At 45.1% G+C, this 24,591-nt stretch overlaps 2 protein-coding genes across 4 annotated transcripts in view; one reads left to right on the top strand and one right to left on the bottom strand.

The window, feature by feature from the left end:
• The window catches only part of GSK3B (glycogen synthase kinase 3 beta), a 146,408-nt gene extending 142,932 nt beyond the window's left edge, over positions 1-3,476 (top strand). For both annotated transcript variants that reach the window (XM_035540407.2, XM_035540406.2), the window contains one exon: positions 2,068-3,476. In XM_035540407.2, coding sequence (XP_035396300.1) covers positions 2,068-2,135 — 68 coding nt within the window. In that variant the 3' untranslated portion in view covers positions 2,136-3,476. The remainder of the gene's footprint in view (positions 1-2,067) is intronic.
• Positions 3,477-12,052: 8,576 nt separating this feature from the next.
• Positions 12,053-24,591, bottom strand: part of CFAP91 (cilia and flagella associated protein 91) — a 32,625-nt gene continuing 20,086 nt past the window's right edge. Inside the window, exons 12-18 of one of the 2 annotated variants that reach the window (XM_050708108.1) lie at positions 24,506-24,577; positions 22,595-22,741; positions 19,498-19,719; positions 18,242-18,390; positions 16,918-17,009; positions 13,598-13,801; positions 12,053-13,516 (exon numbers count right to left, since the gene is read on the bottom strand). In XM_050708108.1, coding sequence (XP_050564065.1) covers positions 13,611-13,801; positions 16,918-17,009; positions 18,242-18,390; positions 19,498-19,719; positions 22,595-22,741; positions 24,506-24,577 — 873 coding nt within the window. In that variant the 3' untranslated portion in view covers positions 12,053-13,516; positions 13,598-13,610. The remainder of the gene's footprint in view (positions 13,517-13,597; positions 13,802-16,917; positions 17,010-18,241; positions 18,391-19,497; positions 19,720-22,594; positions 22,742-24,505; positions 24,578-24,591) is intronic. The other variant, XM_035540705.2, reaches the window with a different exon arrangement.

Here is a 24,591-nt window from a genome sequence, read left to right as displayed (position 1 = left end):
GAGGCTAGTTTTCCAACTAATACTGCTACTGTCACTGTGTTGCCCTGGTGTTTTAACTGCATGAGCTTTGTTTTTTATTTTGCTGGTCAGTCCTTTGGGAGGCTACTTTGACATGAGGGGAAAGGGAATGGGAAACTCCCAGAGCAGTCATCCTCTGCCCACAGAAGGATTTCCCTTTCTTCCCACACGCTCCTTCTAGCCTGTCCTTTCCAAAGAGGCATCATCCCCTCTTTCCACTTATCCCTTTTATTCCTGGATGCTCTTGTTGGTTTGATTGCCCTTTTTTGTTTCAGTCTGTGTATGTTTCTTGATTTGTCGCTCAACTGGTGCTGCCCATTCTTGGACTCTCATTCACCTCATTGTATTTTGCTCATGGCTGCACTTCAGCTATGGTCAGGTCAACGTGGCTGGAGAGATGGGTCGCATTAACAGGTGAATGTAGGGCATTGCCCAACTACGTTGCCTTGCAAGCTCTTCTCTGCTGGAGAAGTATTAATGCACCCCACCGCCCCCAGTTTCATTTTATCTTACCTATTTTTTATACTAGTCATACTGTCCTTGAGTCTGAGCTTGGTAAATCTGTTCTTTCCTTTTATGAGCCCTTTTCTCCGTGTCTTTCAAATGCACTGTTTGCCCAGTCTGCCCTCTTCTGTACTGAGATAATATGTCATTTTTTCTTGTTGCAGTATTGATAGCTTTGCAGTTAACGTTTCTTAAATTAACTGGGAGAAATGCATGATGCTGCCTCTTAGAAAACCTCACTTAATATCTTTTTCCAGTCCTGTATTTATTGTGGCAAGTATTTTGTGTGTTTAACATTTCATCCAGTTTCCTTGTTGTGACTGTGCTGATCGGATACTATATAGGATGGCTCCAGATGAAGTCGGTACTTTTTTCCCCTATAAATTCTTCTAATGTTCAGAAAGCTTTTATTTTTTTTAGAGAAAATACAAAATGTATGAGGTTAATTGGCCATCCAACTGTTCTGTTGTTCTCAGTATGTTAGTATGTTTATTAGCAGCATGGCTCTTACTTTACTCCATTTCCAGCCTTACTACAAGCCTGCCCCAGTTAGTTGGATTGTTCTTAAATACCCAGTAACAGAACACTTGAGGGGCTCTGGAAGGGCCTTTGCATGTTATTGATGAAGACTCTCCTGCATTAATTAACCCTTTGTTACAGACTGAAGCAACTCCATTTTTCCCTCCTGAATGGCACCTGAAAACACAGTGAATTTCCTTTTGGTGTTTCTTTGCAAACCCTGTGTTTTCTTGGATGCCCTTTGACACATGCCTGTGGCCCTGTGAATTGTCTCTGCGTGGAGCTCTGTCCCTCCCAGAGAAGAGGAGCTGGAGATTATTTACTGCAGGGACCTGATCCCGTAACAATGCCTTTTGCTTGTGTAAACCTTATTCCTGGCTTCAGGCCTTGATGTTAATCTGCTTCAGCAGTTCAGAGAGTGGCAGATCCAACTTTGGTTGAGCAACACAGAACCAAGCAGTAGACTTGAAAGACGTTTTCTGAGGCAACACATGCGTGAATTGCACACGAACACGCAAGCTGTTTCTGCCAGGGAAGCGGGCTTGCTGCGTTCATTGTCTGCGCTTGTTCACACAATTAACAGATTGCTTCGTTACAAGAAGGCCTAACGATATGAGACTTCGGCACCAACCGTGTAGTGGCCGTGGATATTCGTGTGTTAGCTTTGGTGATGCTAGTGAGCGTCATCTGGCAGCCAGCGTTACCGGGATGCAAGATGGGTGACCTGCCTCTACCTGGGCAAGGTTACATCCCTCCAGACCTGCTAAATCTCACATGGTGTTTGCAACCCTCAGCTGTTGAAATCACCTTTCTCCTGCTGAAAGGTCGCCTTCCCACCCTGTCCCCAGAGCAAACCGCTCTGTCGGCACCCAGTGAAGTCGGGAGAGCACTATAACCAAAGAGCACATTGGTGGGCGTTGGGGGTTTCCCCGTGCGGAAAATGTCATAGCTGTTGTTCCTAATGTCTGTGCTTTGGAGGTAATCCTGGTTGTTCTTTCTTTCCTTCCTCTTGCCTGTCATTTGCAGATGTTAATGCAGGAGAACGAGTTCAGACCAATAGTGTAGCTACAGCATCAGCCTCCAACTCCACCTGAACCGGTACCAAGCAGCCAGCTGCACAGGAAAAATCACCAGTAATTTGAGTCTTGCTCAGCAACACTGGTCACATTTGGAAAGAAAATTAAAAAGAGGAAAAAAAAACAACCAACCAACCAACCTGTTCATTTTAGTGTTCAATTTTTTATTATTATTATTGTTGTTCTTATTTAACCTTGTAAAATATCTATAAATACAAACCAGTTTCATTGTATTCTCACTCTGCAGGGTGTCCGGGGCAGGGGACTAGGTGGGGGGAGGAGGGAAAGTGGAGCAATACAACACACCAATGTCTCTCCCCTCGACAATCTCTTCATGTTGGAAGTTTGCTGTTGTGTACTTCAGAACCAGGACTCTTGCCTCATGCCCTCTCCCACAACGGAAAGAAGGAAAAACAAAACAAAAAAAAAGAACCCCCAAACCTCATTCTCTGCTGAAGTTCTTTTTTTTTAACCTCTTTTTTTATTTTCTTTTTAAGTGAAGTTTCGGACTTTGATGTAGTGCACAGCTTGAATTTGGTCGGGAGCTTAGCAGGGGTAATTCAACAGAGCTCAGCGTTTCGTGTCAGCGAATCCATATCCCGGGCTGTCCGAAGAGCTGCCCCCGGCTTGGCTCGACGTGGGGCGCGGGCGGCGCGGTAGGAAATAGGTTGCCTAGGGGTCGGGGGGGAGGGTTTACCGTGTGTCTACGGCTTGAACTGCTAGTGGCAGACTTTCCTTTTAAAAATCAGTGCTAGCAACGAAGACACCCGCAGCTTCGTTGCGGGACGAGGCTGCTGGGCGGGTTATATATAATATAATACACACACATGCGCGAACACAAGCGGTTGGCTTTGCTGCAGCGGCTCGGCTGCCCAGACGGAGCTCGGAGCTCCTGCCCCTGGCGTGGTGCAAGAGGGCAGGTGGCGGCTCGGCTCCCGTTTGGGCAGGGAGGAGCGGGCGAACAAAGCCCTCCGAGGGGACGAGGGCGCCCAGCTGGGGGTGGTAAGGGACTCTTTGGAAAGTGGCCACTGTGAAAAGCGTTTTTTCCAAGTCTCTCAATTTGGACAGGCTTCCCTTTCCCGAGATACGTACAGGAAAAGGACACCAGGGTTTATAATGTGAACTGTAACAGTCTACTGGTTTATTTTGTAATATTTTTTAACTGCAGCTTTAACTTGCAGGATGCCACATGCTATGGTAGCTCTGATTTTAAATCCACAGCTAGAATCTGTATTTAAATTTCATCTTTTTAACCTCTTGCTTTTTTGATCTCTATTTATTGATGCGCGTTGCCACATTGCCATTATGTTTTTACATTGGTAGAGTATTAATAAAATACACATCAGAGTGCTATCAACAGTAATTTGTACCTGCTGACTTGTAGGAAAGCTGGCTACATATGAGTGTGTGTGTATATATATTATATAAATATATACATGTATACATAGATACAATACTGTTCTTTTTTGTTTTGTCTACGATCTCGAATCAGTCTGACTGAAGCATGAGGTGAATGCTTGTTCTAGTCCATCTGTCCAGGGTCCGGGTTTCCTCCCTGTGAGGGTGAGTGCTGTATGAGTCCACGTCTCTGTTTCTGAAGTCAAAGCAATACTCCTCGGGAAGGGCAGGGCGCGGCCGCCGCGTAGGAAGAGGCTTTGGAGACCCAATCTCGCCGTGCGCTCGCGGCCGGCGTCCGCCCGGGCCTTAACGCTCCTTCAGAGAAACTTCAGCCGCCTTGGTGCTCACGAGCTGTTCTGTGACCTGTGGATCTCTGAGGCAGTCGGTTAGCTGTTGGGAACGGGTGAACCTTTGTGTGGCCCAGGAGTAGTAGCCGGCAGTAGCGGCTTCGGCAAACTCGGCCACTGCAGGGCAGCAGGGGTTTTGCTCACAGGCCGGGTGCGTTTCCTCTTGTACATTTTACCCTGTTTGTGTGGGATTTCATTTTTTTTTTTTTTTTTTTTTTGAAACTTGTCTCTTAGCAGCCCTGGAGCTGTTAACAAGCCCTGCCTTCCCTGTCCTGCCTGATAAACAGTGGATTTTGGGGAGGGAGGAGCTGTTTCAAGAGGTGAGCGAACGCCTACCGTGAAACCGATAAGCCCTTACGTTACGCTCCTCATCAGTTTGCTGTTGGACAAAAACCACATATGTGTATATATATACTTTAAAACAGCTGTCGTTAAATTCTGGCTGACTGTAAAAAGAGAGCACACCGACATTTAAAAAGCTGAAGGCTTTCAAAACCCTCGCGCGCGATGTAATTAAAAGGGCTGAGAAGCAGCTTAATGAAAGAACACAGCTAGCGAGTGTCCCGAAAGGTAAGTTCAGGGGCTTGGTTGACCCAGTGATCCAGATAGACGCAGGAGACCCGCGAAGTAGGACAGAGGCAGGGTATGGATCTGCTGTGTAGACGAGACTGCTGAAGCATCGGCCATAGACGCTGTTATTTGGAGGCAGTAGATTACCACGTCTTTAAAAAAGCAAAAATAATGAAGAAAAATCGCTGCTTGTTCCAGGAATTGTGGCTTCTCTCTTCTTTTTTTATTTTATTTTTGGTCATTTTATCTTCATTTAAGACTAGCGGAGGAGAGTGAAGAGCTTTTCTCTCTGATTTTGTGACTGTGCAGGCGTCTGTGTGTCTTGTGTGGGTGTTAGCTGGGGAGGGTCGGGGCGCCCCTGTGGTTTTATTTTTTTCAAGGATCATGGCAGGATCACGAACTCTTTTATACAAGTTAGATCCAGGTCTTTGAATAACCTTTTTTTGTAAATAAGAAGAAAAGAAAAAAAAACAACAACAAAAAACCACAAAGCTCCTCACCAAATTCAAGCTTGTACATTATTATTTTTGGTTGTTTTTAAATTTTGAGTTTTATTGTTTTGTATGTAAATATGTGGACCCAGGAACTGTTATTAATGAGCAAAAAGTTACCGTTCAGGGCAGTGATTCTGTTTAATAATCAGACAAAATGTAGACGAGCTTTTTAAAGCCATATAGTTTTAACTCTGTACAGTAGGTACCGGCCTGTATTATTGTAACAATAACTCTAGCGATGTATAGTGTATCTATATAGTTTGGAGTGCCTTCGCTTCCATGATTTTTTGGATTTTTTTTCCCTTTTTTTTCCCTCCTCGATTAACAACGTCTCCCACACACAGCCGCATCGTTGCTCCCCCCGCTTTCTAACTCTTTGAGTGCTGTAAGGTTTCAGTGATACCATGATCCGTAGTGGAACGAAAGGAAACCATCGTCGCCCTCCCATTTCATTCGAGCCGTGGCTTTGCTCTGGATGTTCCGAAGTTGCCCACCCTGCCCCGTCCTCCCCGCCCCTGCTAGCAGCGACCGGTTTCGTTCTGCACTCGCCCCTCCGGCGGCAGCCCGGAGTTAGCCCGGTGGCTAGCGGCTGAGTTCGGCTTTGCTCGTCTGTCCCCAGTCCTGCGCCCAGAAGTCTTCTGGACAGCAGCAGCTTCCGCGAGGCTCGGTCCTTCGGCCCCCCGGTGCGGTGGTGCCGCACGTGGGCTCCCGAGGCCGAGGCAGTCCCATGGGAGCTCCCCTTGCCCGCCCGCCCCCCTCCCTGGTCACGTTTTTCTTCGTGAGATGATGAATTTAGCATTACTTCTTTGATTTCTTGTGCCCAGCACGAAGGCCTTGTTTCTGAAACTAGTCCGCTTGTGTTTACTACCTTGTTAGTATTCCACATAAGATTGTCTTGAATGGGAAAACACTTAACTCTTTTACCAAACCAAAGGTTGCTGTTTTATTTTGAAGCATCTCGTGTTCATTCCGGTGAAGCAGAGGCTGCACTTTTTCTGGTGACACGAAGGTCAGTGACGTCAGGTTGGTTTTGGACAGTCCGCTCAGAGCTGTTACTCTTACTTTCTTCTGTTTCGGGCTCGTTTTTAATGAAGTATGGTCTTGGTCTGTCCTTTGGCAACGCCGCAACTGCGTAGGTCTCTGAGATGGAACTGATGGCGGTCGGCGTCCCCCGCTGGACGCCTGACCAAGACACTGCTGTTCTTAATACCGAACTCGCCTACCTTACTAGGACAAAAACCGAACTACAAAAGGAAATTGGCTAATCGAAGATCCCTGATCACTTTTTCCAGTTATTTTTTAAGCAAAGCTTTGCCTAAAAAGTATAGCGGCAGGTGCCTGCGGCGTGCAACTGGTGAGTGCGTAAAAAAATTTCCCCCAGGTTTTCAATGCTCCCTGCGAAAAGCAGACGCAAAGCAGTCTGATGGACTCGCCTGCGCGAGGGGCCTCAGCCACTGAAGATTAAAAAAGAAAAAAGCCAATACCGAAAAGCACAGTAGAGTATTCAGTCTGGGGTCTACCTTTCGGAGACTGTGAGAAGGTATCCCTGGGGTCCCAGTGTATTTCCACAGGGCTTTTAGCCAGTTTTGTCCATAGTTCGTTTCGTTTTGCAACACTGCAATAACAGCAAAACGACCAGAAAGGAAAACAGTACCTAAGGGGTTAGCTTGAGAAAAGTAGCTTCCTTGTGTTGGTCTTTCTCAATTTATTTTTAATATATATATATATATAAAATATATTTATATATATATAATTTGCTTGCCTGTAAAATTTGCGTTCATTAATGTGTTGCTGATGGATCACTTGGGCCTGTACACACCAATTAGCGTGACCACTTCCATCTTAAAAACAGAAATCTAAAATATATATATATATATTAAGGACTGTGGGTTGTATACAAACTATTGCATACACTTGTGCAAATCTGTCTTGATTTAAAGGAAAAGCAAAACCTGTATAACATTATTACTACTTGAATGCCTCTGTGACTGATTTTTTTTTTCATTTTAAATATAAACTTTTTTTGTGGAAAGTATGCTTAATGTTTTATTATTTCCCCCGCCCCATTCCCCTTGTAAATACGTTTTGTTCTGTGTGACTCGGTTCGGAAATAGTTAACTGGTACTGTAATTTGCATTAAATAAAAAGTAGGTTAGCCTGGAAATGAAATTTAAAATTACAAAGTGTGTGGTCTTTATTTCAAAATCTTGCCCCTTTCTTTCCTCCTCCTTTCTTCCTTCTCTGCCCCTTGTTCCTTGCCCTCACACCTCTTTCCACTCCGCAAGAATAGGTGGACATTGAATCTTTGTAATAATGATAAAAATAAAAAATTTAAAAAAAAAAAAACAAAACACGAGAAATAAGCATGTTTTCTTAAATGAGCTGTGTTATTCCATGATATTTTTCCAAGAGATGCCAGCTTGTTGTCTCTGATGCCGTTTGATTTGATGGAGAGAGGAACCCTGGGACATGATATTTCAAACTAAAACCAACCAATCTTCCTTTGCTGTCCACCTATAGATACAAACCTAAGAACCTGTGTAAACTGCTGGCTTTGAATACTGCACTCATTGTTTTGATTTTGTTTCATTATTATTTTTTTTTTAATTTGGTCCCATTAGTAATGTTATTTGGTGGTGATCTGTAAAGTTTGTCAAGACCACGTCCAGTGGACCGTTCCTCCAGCAAATCAGCACGTAGCTATCTCTGAGTTGGGTTTCCGGTACTGGATAATGTATGTATTAAACATGACATGTCTATTAGCGCAAAAGTAAAAAAAAAAAAAAAATTAAAAAAAAAGAATAAAAAAATCCTTTTTTGGGCTGGCTGACCTGGCCGAATCCATTCTGTCGCTATCCTAAAGGCTAGATGCAAGGTCATGTGACTGCTGCTTCAATAAAAACAAATTTATATTGCACAGAGGCTCCTCTTCCTTTGTTCCTGGGACGCGAGTGCACTCCGGGCCTGACGGAGCCCACCGGAGCCCACCGGAGCCCACCGGCCTCCTGCGCCCATTGGCCGCGGCCTCCCAGTGGCCTCCGGTCCCCAGGGTGGCGGCTGAGGGGGTGACACGGTGGAGGGCCACCCCAGCTCCCCAGCGGGGGCAGTGGTCCTGTTCTGTGGTCTCTGGTGCTCTGGAGGGTTTCTAGGTGGCAGGGGACAAGGCCAGGACATCAGCTGCTGGGACGAGGGCTGCTCTGTTCGAGGGTGGCGTCGAGGGCTGCCCATCGCATCTCCAGGACATCGCTGTTTGACCCGCAGCGTCTTGGTGGGTGAGTTCGTGTTGGTTTGAATTTTGTCATTTGTTGCAATCTTCAGCCATTTGGGGTCATGGATAGTTGTCCTTGAGCACTTTGTAGATGCATGAGCTGGTGCATCGCGTCTTTTCTGAATTCCTGTCACCACAAATGCCCCTTGATGAGGACCAAGTCACCTTGTCACTTCTTGCTGACTGGAAGGGCACCTTTAGCTCCTTTACTTCTTTCCAATCTTTCCCTCTGTACCTCCACAATTGTTTTTAATACTTTCCTTAAGCAGTGGGTGCCAAAACTGGACAGAGATTTCCTATGAGTCTCCCCGGTGTCCAATGCAGGCACTAGAAAACGTTTCACCTAGTGCACCTCTGTGTCCTTATCTGAGGACTGCATTCACCCTTCCATGTGGAAGGCTGCAGTTGTCCATCACTCTCTCCCACTGCAATCCCTGCAAACATTATCGATGGGACTTTTATAGTTTCTTCCCAATCTCCCTTTAAAAAGAAGTAATAGAAAACCTTAGTGTCAAGGACCAGGCCCTGCACAGCCTTCCAGGGAACAGTCGTTCTCTCACCATTCCTTGTCTGGAAATACTTTTCCAGGTTTACCTCTCCATAAAACAGGTTCAAATCCACTTCCTTGTAGGCCATGACACCTTCAAATCCTTTTAGAAGCTAACTGATACGCAAAGTGGCACCAAGCTGCTTGCATTACAGCAGTCTGCTCCATTGACATCGTCTGTATCAACCAAACTTCCAACCATTGAGGGTGAAATTAGAAGTCCAAGCCAAGGCCACCAGCAGTGGTTGTTATCAGGAAGGGGCAGCTTTCAGGCTGCTGGAGGTGGGGTCCGAATCCTGGCATGCCTTCCTTTTCCCTTCAGCGCCTTCTACATGTGTCCAAATCCCTTGCCAGGTGACAGTGCTCAGGACATCGGAAAACCCGGGTTGTTTGAGGGTATTTTTGCTAGCGACCCAACGGGGATCATTGGTGTTATTTGTGGTGCTGCTGTTTGCTTGCAGTCTTGGGACATAAAGGGGGCTCCCTAGCTGGGGAGACTTTGGACCATCCAAGTTGCACTCCTTTCCTCTCAAGATTTTTTTTCATGCATGGGAACAGGTTGGTCGATGGAAGCTGGTTCTTCTGGAGATGACAAATTTGGGGCCTGCACAGCAACGACAAAAGGTTTGGGTAGAGGTGGGAAAATTATGTGGGCTGGTGGATTTGATAGGTGAGGGACCAGCATGGTTTTAGCAAAAGGCTTTAATTACAAGTGCTGGCTATTACTGACTCATAGGGAAAAAAAAAAAAAGAAAAAAAAAAAAAGAGAGAGATTCATTGTTAGATCAGTCCTGCAGCAAGTTAAGGAGAGAGGAGTGAATGCAGCTCCACAATGCTGTGAGAGCTGCTGCTTTCCAAATGCTAGAGAGGTAAAGTGGTGAGTGAGAAGACGCTGGCCAAATGGGATATTTAGGAGAGCGGAAGGGTGGGTGCTCTCACCATTTAGGAATGCAGAAGCACTGAATAAATATTTCAAGCCTCTCACTGCATCTGTATTCAGAGCACCGGTGTTGTTCACGCTCAGAGCTGACGTTGTCACCAAGAGCAACAGCACCGGCTCCTTGCTGCGCAGCTGCAGTTAGCTCGGTGCAATTGGCAGTGCAGGGAGCTCCCCGCGCTTCCTGCCTCCACCCCGAGGACGAGGACGAGCATCCCCGCACCCAGCACTGACCAGGGAGCTCCAGGACGGGCCAGGAGAGCAGCGTACTGTGAAAGTCAGCAGAACTGGATGTGTTGAGTCCCGGGTGGCAGGACGAGGGCTGGGCCATGCAGCGGCCTCTCCTCCCTAGGCTTCAGCATGAACGCTTCCCACCGGACCCCTGAGATTTTATTTCGAGATTTTATTTTTATAAAATGTATTTTTTTTTTTTATTTAATGCCCGTTGGCATTTCATGTGCAGCCTCTCTGTTTCAGAAGGCAGGGGAGAAGCGCCCCTTCAGGCTGCTGTGTGCCTACTGGTTTCAGCACTGAAGAGTGGTCCCAGGCAGATTGACTTTACTAGTCTGGCTGTACGCCTTGTCCCAGGAAGCTAGCATTTACGGCAAAACAATTCCTGCATCCCTGGTGGGGTGGAGTGCACAGGTATGAACCCACAGCTCTTCTTCCAAGCCCGGAGCCGGCTCTGGAGGTGCCAACGTGAGGAAGCTGGCAGATGCTGAGCAGATACCGACACCGCTCAGGACAGCGCAGGGAGTGCTGCGTGAGCAGGGTTTGGGCTGAAGGAGGGAGACAGGACGGGGAGGAGGGGTTAGTGATAACAGCACACTTGGACCTTGCTAAAAGCCTTTGGCATGGGAGGACCACACTCGTAGGGTTATGCTTCCCCCAGTTGTGAGAGGGCTGAACTGAGCCCAATAATGCAGCATGTAAAGCCTGAGTGATTGTGAGACCAGGAGCCGAGAAAACAGCAGTGCTCAGAGAGTGGCAGGAGCACGCTCTTTTAACAGCAGCAACTTTGTGATGGTCGTGTTGCTTTTAAAGGAGGCAGGAGAGAGAGAGGAGTAGGGGTTTGTTGTGTCTCTACGCTGACAAAAATGAAGAGATAGTATGTGTCTGGGGAAAAAGGCGTGCTGGCTTCACGTTATCCTATAAATAGTCCTTTTTGCTGGTCAGAACTGTAGTTACTGCAAAAGGATCTCCTCATTCCGCATGGCAAGAGCCGTATCAGCAGGGAAGACCTGAGCCAACCTGCATTCATTCTTTTACTCCAAAGAGACCGATTTTTAGCCATTCTCAGCCCCCTGCGAGCTGACCCCAGAGGCTGTGTTTTGCCCGCTCCCCCTCGGTTCAGCCGGGCTCCCACACCTGTCAGGATGCAGAAGCAGGCAGGCTCCCGGTGGGCAGCTGCTGAAAGAAAAGCAGGACGAGCAGAATGTCCCCAGTGTTTCCACTTTATTGGTGCAGCCCTGGAGGCATCTGCTGTGTTTGTTTCGGATCCAGGCTCCTCCCCAGGGTTGTTCTGGTTCCTGCTAGGAGGGAATAGTGCATTCTTGTGCTGTTGATTTATGATCCCAATTCCCTCTCACTGTGCTCATTTTCTTCCTCAAAGCACATTCTGCAAAGCCTGAAAAAGCCCGCACATGACAATTGAAAGCAGTTTCCCGCAGGAACCCTGCCATGGCCTTCAGTCTATATGCAATGCAATGTCATGTGGAAGAGATGGCTTTACCCTGACAGTGTCCCTTAAATCATAACAGGAGCCAAGACATTTATAGCTCAGCCTGTGCATAACACCCAGAGTCCCCTGCCCCCTCGCTGTCGGGCAGAGGGCTGTCTCCCTGGAGAAGACCAGGACGCTGCAACCCACGTTCGTTCCCACACCTGTTAGAATACTTCTTATCTTTTTAAAACCACGTCAGACTGTGCAGTAAGCCACCAGGAGGATATTTATTTCTACATGCAACCTCAGAAATACAGAAAATGCCTCACTGGATTGGTCTTCCTGTTCTACTCTTTTGCTGCATCAAGTTTTCCATGTCTCTCTTATTACATTGGATCTTGTGATTCATGTTATCCCCTCTCTTTCAACCAGGCTAAATTTGTCCAAGGTGGCCTGAGGCAAAAGAGCCAGTACCCTACACAGCTTTTCCTCCCACGCTGTGGAGAGTTTCTTTTTATGTTTCTGCATTTGCTACCTTCACTTCTAGTGACTAGCTAGGTATGCCGGAGGCATTTTCCCAAATCCCCCAGACCTACCAGGCTCACCCTCACAGAATCCTAACCAAAACTCTCCTCCCATCTCTGACTCCTGCTGGATTTTGCAACATTTAGAGAGGCTGCCTGCCCCCACCAGTCATCCAGTGCCTCTGGTTCAGTGACTGAGAGCCCAGCAATGGTTTCATGGCACAGTTCTGTTTCCTCTCCCCAGTTCTCATTTACAGCTCAGGGGAATACAGGGGTATTCAGACTGTTTTTTTTTTTCTTCTACCTGACCCTTGCCCCCCTAGTCCACAAAACAAATGTGATGCACATTTTTTCCCCGGAATGCCCTAGTGAGCCTGAATTTTTGAGCTGCTGCTGGTTTCTGTTTTTTGAAGGACCAGAGCTAGGTTCAGAATTAGCTAGCTGGACTACACCCGAAGCTTTACAGACCCCACACAAAGCAGGGGCTATCAGTTTCAGAGAAATGATGGAAGTACACAGATATCAGCCCATTATCACATTAGCATTGAGAGCTAACACTGCTATTTATTGCATGAGTTGTAGCCAGAGCATCAGTGAGTAAGCATTTTGGGTGTTTAGTTGTGGCTATGCCTGCCCCTCCAAAAACTGGTGCATTTGATGTTGGTATTGGCGTAAATGTACCTTTGAGATGCTAAACCCGCAGACCTGAGGAATTTTGACAGGTGAGTGCTTGAGAGCTGAGCAAGTCCGACAGCTCTCTGATCAGATGCACTGCGCTTGTCTGCAGCCTGCTGGTTTCTGACATCCTGAGCTGGAGCACCCCCATGCTTGCAAACAAGGCAAAGCCAGCAAACTCTCTCTGCATAGCCCCCTGGAGACGGAAAGCCAGAGTGACTAATGCTGTTCTAAGAAATAAGATTCTTTCCAGAATTGTTCTCCTTCGGGATAAGAAAAAGCAAAAAGAGGTCAGCGCAAAGAGCAAAATCTTTGAAAAAGCCATAAGCACTGGTTAATGGGTCCTTCACCCAAGGTACACCAGCCCCAGTGTCATTCTGCTGTCACCTAGCTTTGGTTAGTAGTGACAGACACTGCCTGGTTGGCAGGAACCACTCTACTGATGGCAAGAGCACCTTTTCTTTATGTGACGGCCGAGCTATGTGAGAAGATGATGCAAGACCTGACCCCCATTAGTAGCTTGTCAAGGACAGTTTTCATTCAACTACAATGCTTATCAATAGTGGTGCTCAAACAGCAATCCACTCTTTGCTTTACTCCACTAAGGAAATCAGTGGGACGTGCTTGAGAAAAGACTCCCTGTACAGTCTCAACGCAAAATTTCCCACTGCTGGAATATCTTTTCATTTAATGTTATTGATAAAAGGAAATACCATCAAAAGCTCGGGTGCAGATCTCTGTTGGCCTGTGGCAGGAAGACAAACAAGGAGTGCTAGCACTGGTCTCTCACTCAAGCTTCTCTTAATAATTAGAAGAGGAGAATTAGCTTATGAGGTCCAGAGCTAGTTGGGGGGCTGGGCTTGGACTGGGGCTGCCACACTGAAATGTACAGAGCGTGGTTCCAGGACAATATTGCTGGTGGGCAGCAGGAGGCGCAGACCAAAGAAGAGAGAGGTGCTTTTGCATTCTGGATGCCCTGTAAAAAAGCAAATATAATGTGCTTCCCTCTCTTTCACCATGTTCTGAGCTCAGGTCACAGAAAGGAAGGGAAACTCACCTTGCTTGTGTCTCTAGGAGGCTGTGCCATCCTTGTCTGACCCATCAGAAGGGCTCAGACCACCACCTGTCCCAGCTGGAGGATCTCCCTCTATCCTGCTGGCAGACGTCTCCTGATGTAGTGCTGGATCAGCCAATAACTCTTCTGTGCTTCTGTGGATTATCTGATGAGCAGCATAGATGTGCTTTCTTTGGGACTGCCTCACTGTGCATAAAAAGAGGTAAGGCTTTTACTGGGAAACGTACTGCAAAGCGTTCTCTGTAGGGGAGATGGGAGGGGTAGCTCTTAGCCTTTCTGCAGCTACGGAAAAGCCTATTTCAGGAAAAAATAACGCCCTGCTAACTTTGGCTGAAAGCGTTCTACTGCCACCTAATAGCAGCAACCAACTTTGCATTTCACTTTGAAGATGAGCTCCCTGCCCCCCCCCCTCCCCCAGTGTAAAGCACTGTGTAAGTGTTTCCCTTTCCAGCTTAGGGCATAACTGCCCAGGTTATCAGGCTTTAAATTAACTTCTTTCAGTGTCTATTAATTGTAGCAGGTTTCTAGAAGACTACAGCTGAAATCTGTTCTCTCCTGTGTTATGATTTTGCCTGTACTGAGAAAGAGTTCAAGTTGACCTGGAGACAGCACAGATTCATTAAGCCACCTGCCTTATCATCTCCCTTTTGCTACTGCAGGATTGTTCTTTACTGTGTTTTATGTTTTTCAGCCAATCTAATTTGTATATATTTCCAGCCCACCTCTTGGGAAACAATTACCCAAGCTAAATCATTGACCCCACAATTCTCTTCATTTCTCTTTACTCTTCTTGTTCCCTCTTTCTCCCTCCAGACTTGAGATGCTGCTAAATAATCAGGGGGATTGAAATACAGCGTACTTGTAGGAGGACATGGGGAATGTTGCAGGAATGAGCTCTGTGGTTGTCATCATGCCACTTCCCTGAAAAAGCCCAAGACTTCCTTGTTTTGGTCTGTTTGCATTGTAAGGCTCAGCTGTACTTTAACTGTGACACTGAACCTCTGGTGTCCCGCATGCTCTCACTGTGACTGTTCAGAGAGCCCACACTTGCTGATCCAGTTGCTCAATGTTTCTAACCCAGCCTGTTTACATTTATCCATCTTCCAGGTCCATTTTGTTGACAATGAACACAACTGGATCTAACTTGCATCCGATAAGCTGACTGTCACCAGCCAGCTCTCAATTCCCAGGAGAGCTTCCTCTGTCCAAGGCATTTTGGCTCCAGCTGTGTATGCGCGTACTGCATGAACTATATCAGGAATACTCTCCTGGTATTGCTGCAGTCTGTTCCTCCATTCGCAGTGAATTCCATCTAAAAAGAGGGCTCAAACTGCCGGGTGAGTTTTGTCCTTTTAAAAGCAAGTTTTTTGACATCAGCACTTTGACATCCAGTGAGGTAGGGTTCAGAAGTGAGCTGCAGAGGTGTCTCAGGATGAGCCAGTATTGGGCAATTCCTGCTTTTATGCGTAGGAACAGGAGAAAGAAAGGGGTAAAGAGAGAAGAGTCTAGGTAACAGCAAAACAGAGATTCTTACGGGAAAGCTAAAGTGTAGGCAAAAACTGAACTTGGAGGCCCTCAGATCTTTGTTACACAAATAAACTTGCTCCTCTGGCAGGCCAGACAACTGTGCTCTCAGATCAGATCACTCCCTGCTAGTTCCAAGGAAGGTGTGCGCTCAAGAATGTGCCAGCTTGATAAAACACACAGTTTCATAATGAATAATGTGGCTCACTACAGGGAAAGCTTTAAAAGCTGCCACAGAAATGCAATACACTGATGGGCTCATGAGATCTAATGACATTCTTTGATAATATTCCCTTTGGATTTGTACGGAATAGTTACCGATTCTGCTCCTCCGAAGGTCTCACTATGCAGGAGATTTACAGCAGGGCCTGTTCATCAGAGAATACGTTTGGTATCATTCAGCTAGCTCTTGTGATGGCTTCTGTCACAAGAATATTGTGGCAAATTTCACCTGAACACGTTTGAAGGAGCTCTTGTACTTTATCACCTATTGTTCTTGCTCTTCTTTTAGACTCCATTTTAATTTTGCCTGTATCTAGCTCTCCTTTCCAGGCAGATCCACTCTAGCTATCTCATATTTTGAACATTTTTTTTCCTCTGCAGCTTGGGAGCACTTATGGAGTGCTTTGTCCATCAGCTGCTGTTGCATTTACGCACAGTATGTATTCCCTTCCTTGATGGTAGCTCTGTATGTCCAGAATCACATGCCATCTCTGGGTGGCCTGCTCTGCTTTCTGAGGCAGGCTAACCTGTGTGTGTTAGTACCTGAGCTGCAGGCTTCATTGACTAAAATGACATCATCCTGCTTTGGTAGGCTTGCAGAAGCAAGGCTGAGGAGAAAAGAGCTGATTTAAGCTTACACAGAATTGCCAGCTGCTGAATAGATACTGTTGTTCTGATAAATACACAAACCAGGAAGAAAGGGGTTTGCACAATTCATTGGTGACAAAAAGTGTTTGCATGATTTGTATTTTCATTAAAAAAAAAAAAAAAGCAATAAAGTGAGTGCCTTTGTTCTCAAGTCAGAGAAGTATAATAAGGCAAGGACCACTTCAGACTCTGCAGTGATACAACTGCTTTTCATAAGTTATATCCACTTTGACTGGTTTAGTCACAGTCTTCTGAGTATGCTGGTTAGTGGAAGCCTCTGAGTTAAAAACAGCCATCCATTCATGATCCTCTATATAATACATGGGTTTCCAGTGTCTTCCCTTCTCTATTTTGACAGCTACTATTCCATTTTGACTAAACAGAAATAGCCTTTAAAATTGCAAAATTATCTCCTTAAAACTTGACACTACAGCCAACTCTAAAACCTTATTTTTGATTCTAGTTCTCAACCAACTGGGGGAAAAAGCATGGGGAAAGCATGTAATCTTCCTTTCACAGATGGAATATATTTAAGTAATCTGCTTGGTAAAGAATTCTACAGATTTTACAAATTGCCATATTATAGACAATTGGCAACCATGCTACACTTACAGACTTTTTTCAGTTTGTTTTTTGGAGGTACAATGGCTTTTTTTTCAACACATGTACTTTTATTGTTGCAGTTACATCAAATTGCATCAGATCTGAATTCAGGCCATCATTTTAAAAGACTAGAGCCCATGAGAAATTGGTGAAAAAGGACCAGAGGACTTAACTTTCTAACTGCAGAGTGCAAAAGAAGTATCTCAGAGAACTGAGATAACTCTTGGCACTGCATTTTTCCTTTCAGTGAGCTAAAGTGAGGAGGCTGACGCAGTTGGAGAACAGCATAAAACTGGACTCCTTACCTTTTTCTCTGATAGAGGTTTTCTCAATCTCCGGGATCAGGAAAGCATAAACCAGCTCTGCTACAATCTCTTCTGACTGTAGGTGAGTTCGACTAAAGAACAGATGCATAGAGTGATATTAGTATTTTATAATTTTCTTTCCAGATTACCTCTGCAAACACACAACTCCCTTGTAAATATTCTCACTATTTTCAAGTGAGTGCATTGTCATGGCAGTAATTGTCAGCTGAGTCTCTGTTTATCCTATAAACTGGTGCACTGCGATGACAGTGTGACTATTGTCCTCTGCACTGCACTGCCAATGTGTTCAATACTGCAATGGGAAAGCAGTATTTCTGGGGATAAGATCACCCTAGACTCCTCATCCTCCAAGGTATTTAGGAGCCCAGCTCTCACAGATGACAAACTGAGTTAGACACACACATAGCTCCAAGGATTTGGGTCTTTCACAATTTAGTTTTTGGCCCTTTGCTGAGTTTGCTAAATTCTTCCCTTTTGTGACTTTGCATTTGGCTGGTCCCCATGTTCTTTTCCATGCCAGTGTTTGGTGGGTTCCCAATTGGCCCAAGGGCTGCATGCATTATCTACGCTTCATTCTCCCCAAGGATTTCAACATTCTGGTTGTATTCATCTAGTTACAAAATACACAGCTGCTGTACCAGAGGAGAGTCACTGTGTCATTGGGATTTTTATGGCTCAGTTCCAAAAAAAAGAGCATAGAAACTGAATCGGAGGTTTGGCAGGTCCTAAAAGGTATTCACTGCTGATGCCCCAGCCAAACACAAGACTGTGGTGTTCTCAACAAGTTACTCTACCCAGAGCGCTTTGTCAGGCAGCCATCAATATGACTGACCCCCATGGAAATTGGCAGTTTCTTAAAGAACAGCCACCCCAGAATGAGACTGCTGTACAGCTGTATCTTTAGCATCTCTTTCAAACTGATTTTCTGTAGTACTGTAAATAAATGAAAAGACCAGTATGAATGGGGTATTGCTTTAGGCAGTTCCCAGATTCACTTAAAGCTCAGTCACAGCATCACATTGGCATGGAGAAGTCTAAAAAGGGTGATTCACAGATCCCACAAGAGATTTGCAAAGGGAGTCTGGCGCATGCTGTATAGAAATAAAGCTCTGATGGATTTATATGTGTGTACCAGATAGTAATGGTGTGGTTCCCATACAGCAGTCACACTAAAGAGGTGGTCATGAACAGTATTGCTCTACCCTTCCTATGTCTTAAATTATACATGTAACCACAGATGCAGATAGTTAAGCAGGTTCTACACTGCTACAACTGGCCTCCAATGTGCCTTTTAAGAACATACCAACTTTCCATTTCATAAGCAATGTCATTGATTTCTACGGCCATTCTCTGAATCTCTTCCCTGGCTTGTTCTTCAGCTGTGTTCTCCATGGTACTCAGGATAATGTCTTCCAAGTAGGAGTCAATAGTGCTCTGCTGCACCTTCACCACCTGGAACAAAACACCAAGGTGTTATTCTTACTGCCTACTGATTTGCTAAGAGGATGGAACCAGATTTCCGGAGAAATAAGAACAACAGGTTTTCACCAGATGCTCTTAATTTCAGGCAGACCAGCCTGAGGTTTGGTTTCAGAGGTGCTTTCTGTGAAGAATAACTTGTGTAAAAGCCTCTTCTCTCATCACTCTATCTGAGAACAAACTCATAGAAACAAGTTCAGGAAGGAACCAGTGTGAGATACAAAACTTATCTCCAGATACAATTCTTCTGCAGCAGGTTAACTCTATGAATCCTATAGCAGTTGCTTCTTCATTTCTCATGGCCTCCTGAACAACAGCTGCCAAATGACAATTGTCATTATTGGCTTCAGTAAATTAATCAGCTTTCATTTAAGCTGGAGGAAAAAACATTCATCAAGCCAGAAAAAGTAGCAAGAATAAAACCAAGGTAAAATTATTGGTTTCCTTACATTGGATGTAGAGCAGAGATTCTAGAAATAGGTATTTTCTTTCTGCTAGTATTAAGGGCCTAAGCTTACTGCATTTTGACCCACCTTGCTTGCCACTCAGAGAAACAGAAAAGAGGAAAAGATAAAATTAAAAGAAAAATAAATGTGATTTCAGACTCTCCTGGTATTAACCTCCTCCCACAAAGTTTGAAAATTATTGGTTTAGTCAATTAGGCTCCCACTCATTCTTTTCAACTGGGAGAAACAGGCTTCACGCAGCCAGGAGCTAGGGAATAGGAAGCAGGACTATTCAGCAGTTACGGAATAGGGTAATCTCAGGACTAATTTCTGGACTTCACAGTTATGTTATCCATTATCATTGCTTCAAAACAATTCATCTTATGGTACCCATTGTTATTGCAGGCCACTTCTGCAGGGTGAAATCCTTCCAAAATCTTGTTTAAAGGCACCCTTCCTGGGAGAGCACCCAACAGCTCTGCTGGACGGACCAAGTTGTGACAAAACACTAACCCTAAAGATGAGTTAGGAACATCAGTGACAACTGAAGCACTTCCCTTCCATCCAGACCTTCCCAGAAGCAGCAGGCAGTTCCCACAGGCTGCCCGCTGTCCCACCAGTCTCCTTCTCTTGCCTGTCTGAAAATCTCATCTTCCTCCTGCCGACGCCTCTCTTCCACCTGACGGCGTCCGCTCTCTTCCGCCTCCCGCATCCGCCTCTGCCTCTCAGCCAGCATGACAAAAGCGTGGATCTTCCGCTCTTCCTGCAGCCTCAACAGCTCCTTGGACAGGAAATCAAACATGTTTGCCAGTGCCCTTCCTTCTTCCTGGGCCAAGCGGCTTTCCATTGATGACAGCTTTAAAAAAAAAAATGCAAAGAATTGCGTTACAAACCTCAGGAATGTTTCTCCAAGTTCCAGAACTGCCACAGGCATGTGAAACAGCTCTGCAACATCCCCTCACACCAACCGTGGGGAGTTTTGCGTTCTTGTTTTACATGCACAGGCTTGGATTCTGCATAATGTAATGTTCCTGCATACACGCTCTGCTAGCATAAAGGGGCCAAAAATTGGCCAGTATGGGGATAGGCTTGATCCTGTTGCACTGGGACAAGCAGCTGCCTCTCTTGAGTGGGAGGAGATAAAACACTAGATGCACTGTATTCCTGCTATTATGAGCCGCTTTTTTTGTCTGTGAGTATAATCAGAATAGTCACTGAGGCCATCTTTTTGTTACTGGGGAACTGCTCCATTTCCCAGACCACGAAAGGGGAGGTACAAAAGTGACAATGAAATGATTTCAACCGCATATCCTTCATCCTTCCATGCTAAGCTTAGCTAGACCAGAATAGAAAAATAGGATCATAAGTGGCAAATACAGTTTCTAACATCTGGAAAGTAAAGCCTCAATTCTTATGACTAGGGAGCTTGAGTAAAGGTTTAGGAAACTACAATTTTGAGTACAGACACATCTATCAAATTCAAAGCAACAGTAATTATATTGAGTTTGCAGATGTGCAAACAAGAACTCAAAACTCCAGGTAATGGAAAATCATCATGTCTGTGACAGAACTGAGACCAGAGTTTGGCATTGCTGTGCCATTCACACCTTACTCCAAGCACATCATGTTTTATGGGTTTGGTATGTGTGACTGCAATTCAGAAAATGACAGGATCCATGGTACGTTCATTATCTCTGCAGCTGGCTGGGATGCTGTGCCTCTGTTGGAACAAAAGGGCAATAAGAGACTAGACTTGAGCATAGAACTCAAAGCAAGAGGTGAAAAACAGGTGAAATATCCCTGACAAATAGAAATAAATCATCTTTCTTATACTGTTGTGCCATTTGCTCAATCAATGTTTCAAAAAGAAGTGGGGTCATCGGTGTTGCGTACACCTAGAAGTGACAGTGCTTAGCCCATGGGTGTTTATGATGGAGGACAGCAATGCAGTTGCTGCATCCCCTCACAAGGAGAGATACCAAGGAACTAACCTGCTTCTTTATTGCTTAAAGTGCTGTATCTAAAACCTGTGTGAAATGGAGGAAAACAACCCAGGAACAATCCTGTCTTATGATTTTGCTATACTTCAGCATAGCAACGTTCATCTTTGCCTATTCTATCTAGAATTCTAGTCTTCCTTATACAGAAAATATTTCTTGAAAAATGCCCCTTTTTATATTAGAAACGTCAAAAAAATGAAAAACCTGTGACCAAGAAGAACTAAAGAATTGTGAAACATCAGTGACTCTAAAATAGGCACACAAATAGAAAACTGCTGCGCATTCATTCCAGAGTCTTAAAGTTCAAAATATTTAGATTTGAGCCTTGGATTGTGTGCCTTCAGACTGTTTTTTGATGTTTTTGTTATTGTTATTGTTTGTTTCTTTCTTTCTTAAAAAAAAAAAAACAAAGAAAAAAAAAGCGAGAGCAGAGGAGGTAGATACCAGCAGAGGGGGATAGTGGCTCTCCCAGAAGGAAATTTTGAGATCAGAGGTCAGCATCTTTACCATTTGCTCTCTCCCCTTCTCTGTGAATGGTGTTATGATGTCTGAACTGCTCTCTCCTTCACTCTTACCTGTGTTTCCAGAAGAGAGGGAGCAATTTCCTGTTCCTAATGCCTAAGGATTTAATTTTTTTTTTCTTATATTCTCAGCAGATTAATGCTGTATTCTTGCATTCTACACTTGGGCTCCCTATGTATGAGGGAACATCTAGAAATGATAAACAGCAAAACACAGTCACCCCACTCCATTTTTACCGAGATCTATGGAGAAATTTTGTTGCTGTCCACCCAGCAGGAAGCAGTAATTTGACATCATCTCTGCCAGGCCAGTGGCTAGTACGCGCTGTTATCATAACATACAACCTGCAGAATTGCCTCACAGGTGGTCAGTGAAACACCAGAAGTGTGGTAAAAACAATACGTAAACCTGCAGAAATGTGGGAGATACTGTATATCTGAGATGCATTCAAGTCTTAACAAAATTTCTTTATGATTCATTCCAGACCAGCACCTGTCATTTGATTCATTTTGCTCTGGAAATCTGTTGCCCTCCAAGGAAATAGGATAAGAATTTGTGTCGCCAACTCTCACAAGATTCTTGGTAGAGGATGGGGCCCAGAATTTCCCTGCATTCCAGAATAGTGCCAAGTACACCATTACAGCACCACTGCTAAGGTCTAGAAGTCTCAGTCCCTACCAGACTTACAAACTAAATCAACATTGGTTTCTTCTGTGATGCTTTATGCCTGAGGAAGAGCCTGAAGGGGTGCCAAGGTAGAAAAAGAACAGGGAAATGACACAGCAGAAACACACATTCAGTAAAACATCTGACAGGTGCAAGTGACAAGCATGTACTGTGATGCCAGGTCACAGCAACAAACAGACTGAAATGTGGGTAAACTGAGGTTCATCTAACAGTGCAGTTTGTTCAGAGCCCTGTAAATATAAATAAACAAGTACAGCCTGGGCAGCAGCTGTGGTCAGGGTGCCTCAATCTGATCAGAGCTGCTCTGCAGGCTCTGGGGAATCTCAGAAACATTTTTAGCCCCTCGGGTGTTCAATGTTTGGTCTGTGCAAGCGAAGTATTTGAGTTACTTGGAGTGCTTTCCGTACTGTGGATAACAGAAAACATAAAGGAATTAAATGTTAGAGCACTGGTGCTGCTGCAAGCAAAGAGCACCCCGTTAGAGGAGTGTGGGGAATCAGCCTCCCCATTTTATATGCCAACCTCGTGCATTTGCAAGTCACGCTGTTGCTGTAAGGCCCGTGTCATTTGCTCCTCTGCTTTCAGAAGCAGCTGTCCATCTTCCTGGAGTGCGTGAGTGGTGCGCAGCTCTCGGATCAGTTCCATCCGCTTCTCCTTCTCTTCAAACATCTTTTAAATAAAGTTAAGCAACCGGGCATGTTAAATGGAGAATATATTCAACATGTTTTGCCAGCAGAGCACACCCTTTTTCTCCAGGAATACAACAGAAAAGTTCAGTGGGAGGGACCTACAAAGTTAAGTCCACTTCAGGGCTAACCAAAAGTTAAAGCATAGTGCTGAGGGCATTGTCCAAATGCCTCTTGAACACTGACAGCCATGGGGCATCAACCACCTCTCCCGGAAGCCTGCTCCAGTGTTTGACCACCCTCATGGGAAAGAAATTTTCCCTAATGTCCAGTCTGACCCTCCCTGGCACAGCGTTGTGCTCTTCCCATGCATCCCATCATTGGTGACAGGAGCAGAGGCCGGCACCTCCTCTGTGCTTCCTCAGGGGAGTTGCAGAGAGCCATGGGGTGGCCTCTCAGCCTCCAGACTGCAGGGCCAGCTGTTCCCAAAACCTACACTACAGCTGTGAGGTAAAGCTTGCCTAAGTCTTGCTGCATGGAAGATGAAAGTTGTGACTTTCTGCCGTGGGGTATAGATGATGCCCTGCTACACTATCACAAAAGATTGTTGTTGTTGTTGTTGTTGTTCTGTTTGGACTCACCCAGAACTCAGACCGCTGGGATGCAGAACAGCAAAACCAATGTCAAGAGAACAGGGCAATATTCTTTTGGATATCCTGTTATACCAACCTCAGTGCCAAACCTTCCCAGTGTGAGCACCGCCCCTTTTCCTCAGACTTAAGTTAGACATCCCCTGTTTCAACATCTAATGGTCTCTGACCTTTGTTCTGAGGGAGTCCAGCAACAGTTCAAAGCAGTAAGTTGATGGGGAGGTTGTTTAAACTGCTGTTGTCAGGTTTATTTTTAGGAGATTCCTGAAAATGATGGGACATTTCATGACTCTAAAAAACTTTGTGGAAGTCAACAGCCTCATAATGGACTCGAGCATCCTTCTCACAGATCACTGCAGAACTGGAGAAGTCTTGGGAAGCTTAAACTCCACCTCAAGCCACTTTCATGGTATTGTATTGTTTACTAAAGCTCAGGTCAAGGTCCCACATGGGAACACTTCACAGACATTAAACAATTAGTGCAAGAGAGAATACTAATGAGCCAGAAAGAAGCAGCAGGCTTGAAAACCCAACCCTCTGGACTGGTCTGATCAAAAGTGACAGGCTTGCTTAATGTAAACCCCCCCCAAGAAAACCCAAGAGGCATGGCTACTCAGTTAATTTTTACCTAGGCACAATTCTACTCCACTGGAAGCAGAACAATGTGTCCTGCACTTGCTGGAAATCATGGTGGTATGTGACAACTGCTCCACACCCAAGAATGATCAGCTCACCATCACAGGTAACTGTGAAGATGGTGTGAAATATAAGCTGTCCTGCTGGCACGTGAGAAGTTTTATATGCCTGGGATCTTAATTAATAAGCATAAGGCATAATTAAGGCAAAATGTACTCACAGTCCAGATCTAGTCTAGAATTTGCTATTTGATTAATTCTACTATGAAGCATCTAATGAAACATCTGAGTGTAGGGGATGGCAGGAACAGGGAGACGCTCACAAATGTGTAGGAACTGTAACAAATTTGGGCTAGAGAGCAATGATTTCAGCCTTGAAGGACTTCAGAGGACATACAGGAGGATATGCTGCATAAGCCTCATTACCCTTGATTAGTTCCGGGGAATAAAGACTGCAAACACACCTTCAATCATTCCCACCACCATTCTGAAGACAGACATCAACAAAGAGACACAATATACCAAGTTCTGAATAGCCCTTCCTCGGAGCAACTTCTGCAGACAGATCACTGCCAGTTCTATTTCCTCTTCCTTCTGTCAAAACAAAA

The sequence above is a fragment of the Cygnus atratus genome, chromosome 1, assembly GCF_013377495.2.
Source record: "Cygnus atratus isolate AKBS03 ecotype Queensland, Australia chromosome 1, CAtr_DNAZoo_HiC_assembly, whole genome shotgun sequence".
NCBI classification, from domain to species: domain Eukaryota; kingdom Metazoa; phylum Chordata; class Aves; order Anseriformes; family Anatidae; genus Cygnus; species Cygnus atratus.
The sequence above is the reverse complement of the archived record's forward strand: the minus strand, read 5'-3'. Positions and strand labels throughout refer to the sequence as shown.